The 7,351-nt window shown below is 50.0% G+C and overlaps 3 protein-coding genes across 4 annotated transcripts; 1 reads left to right on the plus strand and 2 right to left on the minus strand.

The window, feature by feature from the left end:
• The first annotated feature begins 718 nt into the window (after positions 1-718).
• Positions 719-1,499, plus strand: LOC133885759 (photosystem II reaction center W protein, chloroplastic-like). 2 transcript variants are annotated; one of them, XM_062325501.1, is made up of 2 exons: positions 719-894; positions 982-1,499. In XM_062325501.1, exons 1-2 carry the CDS (start codon positions 819-821, stop codon positions 1,314-1,316), a joined length of 411 nt encoding a protein of 136 aa, XP_062181485.1. In that variant the 5' UTR covers positions 719-818; the 3' UTR covers positions 1,317-1,499. The 2 variants fall into 2 exon arrangements, with proteins under 2 accessions (XP_062181485.1, XP_062181486.1); XM_062325502.1 differs by having other exon boundaries at positions 727-894; positions 1,000-1,499.
• A 730-nt stretch (positions 1,500-2,229) lies between these two features.
• On the minus strand, positions 2,230-2,844 carry LOC133884150 (NAC domain-containing protein 14-like). The gene has a single exon (XM_062323510.1). It carries the CDS (start codon positions 2,842-2,844, stop codon positions 2,230-2,232), a length of 615 nt encoding a protein of 204 aa, XP_062179494.1.
• A 2,006-nt stretch (positions 2,845-4,850) lies between these two features.
• Positions 4,851-5,480, minus strand: LOC133884151 (NAC domain-containing protein 83-like). Its single transcript, XM_062323511.1, has one exon. It carries the CDS (start codon positions 5,478-5,480, stop codon positions 4,851-4,853), a length of 630 nt encoding a protein of 209 aa, XP_062179495.1.
• Between the last annotated feature and the right edge of the window lie 1,871 nt (positions 5,481-7,351).

Raw genomic sequence — 7,351 nt, forward strand, 5'->3', positions numbered from 1 at the left:
ACATGGCCAAGTGTTTCCCTTCACGGTCCAAATTTCTATTGTGAAGGGATTTTTGTTACCTTCAGCATTTCAATGATTTTCCTTCACGGTTCTAAATGTCATTCTCTTCAGGACGGAATTCTCTTTCTTTTCCTTGCGCGATTTCTCTCGAAAGGAAGTTTTTGAAGATGAGAGAAAATAAAGGGAATGAGAACGGAGAAAGAAATCGAGAAGGGAACGAAACAAAAAGAATATAGTTGAAGATGATCTTAGTATTCGGAATTTTGCCTGAGGAAAGTTTGTTTAACTCTGTATCCTAGTTGTTTAGTGGATCTGTGAGAACCTGAGTGCTACTTTCTTACAATTTGAAAGCAGATATCTGTTGCCTGTGGCGCTATTCCCTCCCCTCCAATTTATGTTTCTGCATTTTTTTTTCAATTATCGTTGTCTCACCTGTCAATTCAACATGCAAGTCCCCTGCCTCACTTGTTCACTTCTGATGCGGCTGCTATCGTATCTGTCCAGGCTGCAATGCTACATTCTACACGTCGTTGTGCTGCGCCTGTATCGAAGCTGGTGGTTGGCGCCGCGCGATGATGTGGCAGTGTTGACGCCTGCTTATTTTGCTGTGGGAATCGCCGGGTCTACGTGGCCAGCGCCCATTAGCTCCAGAAGGATAGAGCGTGTACACATGGATAACCAAGCAGCTGGCAGCCACACTTCAGTGGCAGCAATTTGGCTGAACGCCTGGAGAATAACACCACCAAGAACCCCACTCTCCATCGGTCACTTGTTGCAGCTAGACCCAGGCACCAGACCGTTAGCTTAACGAGTGAGCAATGGCAACCGTCAGCGCCGCCGGAGCCGCCACCCTCGTCGCCCGCGCCGCAGTCGCCAGGCCGTCGCGGGCTCAAGGTAAGCTCGTCATCTTGAGATCTGATGCAAGAACGCCGCCAGTCAGCTGCTGCGGCCTGTAGAGAGATATCTTTTAACGCGAGGGAGGTTGCTGCACGGCTGCAGGGCTGCCTCGGCTGAGAGTGAGAGCCGAGAAGGTGCGGTGCGGCGCCTACTCAAAGCAGCAGGACGGCGACGGCAAGGCGCCATCGGCTCCGGCCGGCGCGTCCCTGCTCGCCGCGGCGAGCGCGATGACGGCGTCGCCGGCGCTGGCGCTGGTGGACGAGCGGATGTCGACGGAGGGCACCGGGCTGAGCCTTGGGCTGAGCAACAACCTGCTGGGGTGGATCCTGCTGGGTATGTTCGGCCTCATCTGGTCCCTCTACACCGTCTACACCTCCACCCTCGACGAGGACGAGGAGTCCGGCGGCCTCTCGCTGTGATTAGGCATGTGAACCTTTGGTTTCTAGCTGTTTTTCGATCTGCCTGACCTGATTTCGATCTGTGTATGTGAGCATGGCGGTGTGTAATCGGTGCAACTGGAGACATAGTTGTCTGTAATTGAGTTGTTGCATCCGAGATGTTGATTATTAGTTGTTTTATGGGAGAATTGTGATTTGCACAAATCATATTCATGCATGCGAGAAGTTGTGTGCAGACACAGCTCTGTAAGAAATGGATTAGGGAGACCGAGCGTTTGCTCGGGTGGTAAGACGCCTGGCGTGCGTCGAACCCGCCAGAGTTCGAGCCTTTTGGCCGGCGTGGGTGCTCACTAGGGGGATTTGATCCCTACTATTTTCGGGATATGTACCTCTCAAAAAATAGATTAGGAAAACAGAGAAGTAGTGATACTCTTCCTCTCACCAGGAAAAATACATCAATTGTCCCAGTAAACAAAAGGCTCTATTAAGTGTTCATGAGCCAGTTCTTTGCTCAACGGCAGCAGCAGCAGATGTTTGCACCACAGGGAGTCATAACGAGATTAAGCACGTCAAAATTCAGATTGAATAAACACTAACATTCAGCTGCCGCATGAATCATGGTTATGAAGGCAAAATTGGTCTCTGCTATGGTTGTGAAATCTTCCAGCAACCAAATAAACGATGTCAAAGAACTTCAAGAAAGTGCCAAGAGCCCAGTCATGGTTATCAATCCAATTAGACAGAAATCTTAGAACATCGCAAAAAAGAGAGAACGCTCCAAATCAGAACCACATCAGCACCAAGAGGACGATGCCCACAGCAGTTTAGGAGCAGAGCACGTCATGCGAATCCAGAGCGAGATGGGCACCGCCGACCGCCGAGAAGCTGCAATCCAACGTCGCTGCCCTACCTCGCGACGCCTCTGGCTCCGGCATCAATAAACTGGGAGGATATACTCCGATGTAGCGCTCTTGACGGGAGCTAACTTCAACACGGACCCATCGGTGCGGCACGCGCAGCGGGGGGACTGATAGATCTTGCAAAGAACGAGAAGGGACTCGCCATCACCACTGCGGTCCTCGTCATCCTCATCTTGATCATCGACGGCAAACTCCACCATATACCAGTCGGACCTCTTGTCGTTCTTGGGCCTGTACGAGAACATCTGGCTACGCCCAACCCGGCGGCCCTTGCCGTCGAGCACCACCCTGGCGCCGGTCCTCTTGGTGAGCCACGTGCCCTCGCTGTCCCCTACCGCCAAGAACTCTTGGCCACCGCGGCTCGTCTTGGTCCTCGCGTGGGTGAAGAAGAACCAAGAACGGCCGTCGCGCTTCGTCGCCGGCGCGGGGAGGCGGTCTCCCGTGAGTGTGGCTGGGTCGGCGGCACAAATGTTGGCGTCGTGGAAGAACTTGCCCGCGGCACACAGGAGCAGCTCGCCCGTGGGCTTGCGGCGGAGGTAGACGGCGAGCAGGTCTTCGTCCACGGGGGTAAAGAGGAACCCCAGGGGCAGATCATGCGGCGTGCCGTGGAACGGTGGGAGGGGAGCCATGGGGATGTGGTGGAGTGGAAGGGCTTAGGGCCTAGGGAAGAACGAGGGCAAGCGCAAGAAACAAAGGGCGCCGAGAGAAATAATGCAGAGTCGATTGATCGATTAGGAGGAGATGCGACTCGAGTCGGTGTCGGCGCGGTTATATGGGAAATGCAAGTTGATATTCCCGCTACGTGAACTTTGGATGTTTAGCTTATCTCAGTCGTCAATTTATTTTATCTGATATTTATTTATTTATCAATTTTTATTTCCAAAAATAAAATAGAAGCTCTGTCATTCATTAAAGAAGAATAGAATTTTTATAAGGAAACACTCCCATTCTCAAAACAAAGAGATAAAAAACTATGGAATATCAAACAATAAAGTCGCTAGCACCTAAGACCTAACAACATCAAACACCTCTAATATGTACATAAAAGAGATAGCTAAACAGATGACCAAAACACTCATATTTTCGCGATGATGTCTTCCTTTACCAAGATTGAAACCTGACTTAGTTGAAGATTAGAATTTTAAAAAATCCTCACGTTCCAATTCGCATAAATGAAAATAGGGTTACACGTACATTTTTTATCAGATAAAATGTACGTCACAACTGTGATAAATTTTAGTAACAAAATTAGTCTATGACAAACAGAACTAGCAAAAAAAACTTATCCCATCATACTTATAACAACTAAACAAAGACTTATCTCAACTGATAAAGTTTAACTGCATGAGATGAGCTGCAACCACTAACCAAATAGCCCCTGGATCCTCGATGCACCAAAGGCCCGCCTCAACCAGGCCGGCACTGTTAGCCTCTCATCCCAGCGGCTTCAAGCCCAATACGAAAGATCAAAATGGGCTGAAAGGCTAGATCGGGTCGGTTGGGCCCGTGCTGCAGCGAGACAGGTAGCATCCGTCGCAGCAGGCCACTGTCGCCACTCCCTCCCCTCCCCGCCGGCTTCGCCACCATGCTGCCACCGCCCGTCCACCACCTGCTCGACCTCGTCTAATCCTCCACGCTCGATGAGATCGAGGAGTCCGGCTGCCTCTCCTTGTGAAATTATACTTTGATCTCTAGCCTTTTCGCTCTGCCTGATCTGTGTTGAGTTGCAGTCGTGCAATTGAGATGTTAATTACGAATACTTAGTGGTTGCCTTCATGGAGGACCGATGAGATTGCGCCTATCACGCGAGAAAGAATTTGTGCACACGCACTTTTCATAGATCGACCATCCGGTGTGATGTATGACGTAAATCTGATTTGGTTGCTGAGAAGCAAGCGATAGCTCAGTTAGTAGAGTCTCTCGTTGGATTCTGATCAGTCAGGATTCAATGCTCCACTTCTTCAAGACAAAGCTAGGGATGTCATCTCCTTGTGGTTGATTTTTTTTTTTGAAATCATTTTGGAGGGTGGCCATTAGCGGGAAGAACAGTGTTTAATGCTGCGATTATTCACAAACGACAGAGCTTACTTATGTTAAATTGTCATCTAGCTTCAGTTGACTAGCTGAGACTTGAGAGCCTGAAGATCCATTACCAAGCTTGGGCTCCAAAAAAGCTTTTCCCAGGTACATAGGAAAAACACAATGCTAACTACATTTATGGTGTGCCATCTGAACTCAAAGATGATAACAGATCTGGGCCTTCCAAAAGAGACGGACACATGATTATATAGGAGTCACATATAAAAGAAGATCATCAAAGGGAATTAATACCAATAATCTCTTGTTAACAGATGCATGGTAACAAAGAGGTTGCATAAACACCCCAAAATTCAGACTGAAAAAACATTTGAACTTCCAACAGTTACACTACTCTGGACTGCATAGGCTATTGTTCGAAGCAACTACTGAAGATGTCAAAGAACTTCAAAAGATGCCAAGGTCTCAGTCATGGTCACCCATCAGTGGAAACAAAACATGCAGACAAGTCATGGAGCGCTCCTAATATGCACTAATCAAAACCTCGGAGAAGTCCAGGCCACCGCGAAGAGAAGACGATGCCGACGGCAGATCAGAATCATAGGGCGTTCCGTTCGCGCGCGACACGAAACTCATTGCTGGCGCTGCACCCTGTCCAAGAACCAGAGGTCACGAAACCTGGCGCATGCAGTGGAATCCATGGATGGACGCGGCGAAGCGACTGGTAGATCTTGCAAAGAACCAGCACGGGCTGTTCTTGTTCGCCGCCACGGCCCTGGTAATCTTCTTGATCCTCGGCGGCAAACTCCACCATGTACCAGTCGGAGCTCCCGCCGTTCATGTTCTTGGGCTTGTACGCGAACATCTGGCTGCGCCTGACGCGGTGGCCCTCGCCGTCGACCACGTCCCAGGCGCCGGCCTTCTCGGAGACGGAGCACCACGCGCCCTCGCCGTCCCCGACCTGCCGGCTGCTGTTCTTGGGCCTCGCGTGGGTGAGGAAGAACCAATAACCTCCCTTGCGCCTGCTCCCCGGCGCTCCCTGGTAGCCCCCCGTGAGAGTGTCAGGGTCGGCGGCGTAGACGTCGGCGTCGTGGAAGAACTTGGCGGCGGCGGCGGGGAGCGGCTCGCCCGCGATCTTGCGGCGGAGGTACGCCGAGAGCAGGTCGGCGTCCGAGGGGTAGAAGACGAGACCTGGCGGCAGGCCACGCGGCGGCGGGAGGAGAGCCATGGGTTGTGGAGCGCGGAGGGCTTACGGCGAGAACGAGCGGGTTTAGGGCAAGACAATCGAGCGCAGATTGGGGCGCCCGTCCACGCGCTTATATCGCCCTGGCGCCTGGTGTTGCGCGTGGTCGAGGTCGACGATGTGTACATTGATCGCACCGGGCCGTCGGATTTTGACCGACATAGGAGAGCAACGGCCGAGATCGAGCGCTGGGTCCAGGTCTACAGTGATATTTTCCTTCACAAATATAGATCATACAGTGATACTAGATGTACAATTTGTTATCTGATGGATGGGGATTATATTGTGTTCATCTATTTTCCCTCTTTTATTTCTCTTTTTCCTCCTACTTCTCTTCTTCTTCCTCTTTCACGCTCCAAAATTGAAGAAAAGGTTTGGAGGCTACCAGATGCACCCAAGGGCAGAGGGCTCCAGCCTCCGGCCCTCCCGATAGATCCGCCACTGTCTATTTTCCAAATGCAAATGCTAAGCATGCTAAGCATGAAAGGCAACGTCAGCTTTATACTTCTTGTGATTATGCTGCTCAAGTGGCACAAAAACTCTCTGGAGCTTTATTGTAGAGGTTCAAGTTTGGGTTATTTGGACCTGCCGCGACAGCAACAATGGAGGACATTTGTGTCGGAGTCCCAGGAGGCAGCTGTGGTGATGTGTAGGAACTTCATTGCTGAATTCTGAGAATTTTTTTCAGAAGAAGAGCAGCAGTAACGAGAGAACAGGTGTGCACCCATAGGCCATAGCCTATATATTAACACCAGATTGGTGCCCATTACTTGTCCTCTTTTTTTTGTTTTTTCTTTTCTTTTCAAACAGAAACATTGCTAGAGGTGACTTCATCATGTCAACAGTAAAAAAGAAGTAACTGCATTAACTCCTAAGTTAATTTACCAAACGTAGAAGTTGATTAACGTATAACTCATGTGCCATTACAACTAAACACCATCGTTAATTCCTCCGTGATTAGCGAAATTGAATTTACTTCAACATATAAAAATCACCTAAGCCTGTGGTTCCGACGGCAAGAAGCCATTCCAATTAGCACCACTTAACGTGTAGGGAAGCTCCCTCCTGCGGCGGGCCGAAATTTTAGCAATGAGTGTATATAGTTAAAAAAATGTTCAAAAACCAAGTTACTTGCACAATTGAGCCATTGAGAGCTAAAGCTTTGAGATGGTTGAGTTCTGTAGTGAGAAAAGGCTGACAAGAGTATGAATAACCTGTTGAATCGAAATACAACATGTAATTCTTAAATTTTAACAACTACTGACATTTACATGTAATATACTCCTATATGATATATAATTAACTTTAAAAAAATACATTTGTACACCTTTATCCTAATATGTGGCCGCCACTGGCTCTCTATGGCTCGATCTCAACCGTCAATCACAAACATCACCAAACCGCAAGAGCCAAGAGATGACCAAGATCGATCGCCATCTTCGCGACCATCCTCCTTGCCGCCGTGGCCGCGGCAACCATCTCGCCCGCGCACGGCGCCCGCACTCTGGAGAGCGTTGAGCGCGTGACCATCCCGGCGGCCTCGTCGGTAGCCGAGGCCGGGGCTCATCCACGGCAGTGGACGTCGCGGCGCTCGGCAACATCGACGTTCCACTCGAAGAGGCCGCAGCTACGGCGTCCTACCGTGCGATCGGCTGCGACCACGAAGGGCCGGTGTACAGCGCCGGAGCTCGGCAACATCGACGTCCCATTCGAAGTAGGTGCCACTGGAAAGAAAGCGCGCGTACCTCAGGAGCACGTGATTAATACTTATAAATAGCAAGTTCTGTGACTCGTGATTCGTCGTACATGTGTCAGGAGAGAACTCATATACATATAATGAGTTGTACGATGCAACA

Source organism: Phragmites australis, chromosome 11, assembly GCF_958298935.1.
Source record: "Phragmites australis chromosome 11, lpPhrAust1.1, whole genome shotgun sequence".
NCBI lineage: Eukaryota > Viridiplantae > Streptophyta > Magnoliopsida > Poales > Poaceae > Phragmites > Phragmites australis.

Excerpts from the sequence above, each read along its gene's own strand:
- LOC133885759 (XM_062325501.1), top strand. The coding sequence starts at position 819 with ATGGCAACCGTCAGCGCCGCCGGAGCCGCCACCCTCGTCGCCCGCGCC. Across the intron at positions 895-981 it reads CAGGCCGTCGCGGGCTCAAG|GTTGCTGCACGGCTGCAGGG; the intron begins GTAAGCTCGTCA and ends AACGCGAGGGAG.
- LOC133884150 (XM_062323510.1), bottom strand. The coding sequence starts at position 2,844 with ATGGCTCCCCTCCCACCGTTCCACGGCACGCCGCATGATCTGCCCCTG.
- LOC133884151 (XM_062323511.1), bottom strand. The coding sequence starts at position 5,480 with ATGGCTCTCCTCCCGCCGCCGCGTGGCCTGCCGCCAGGTCTCGTCTTC.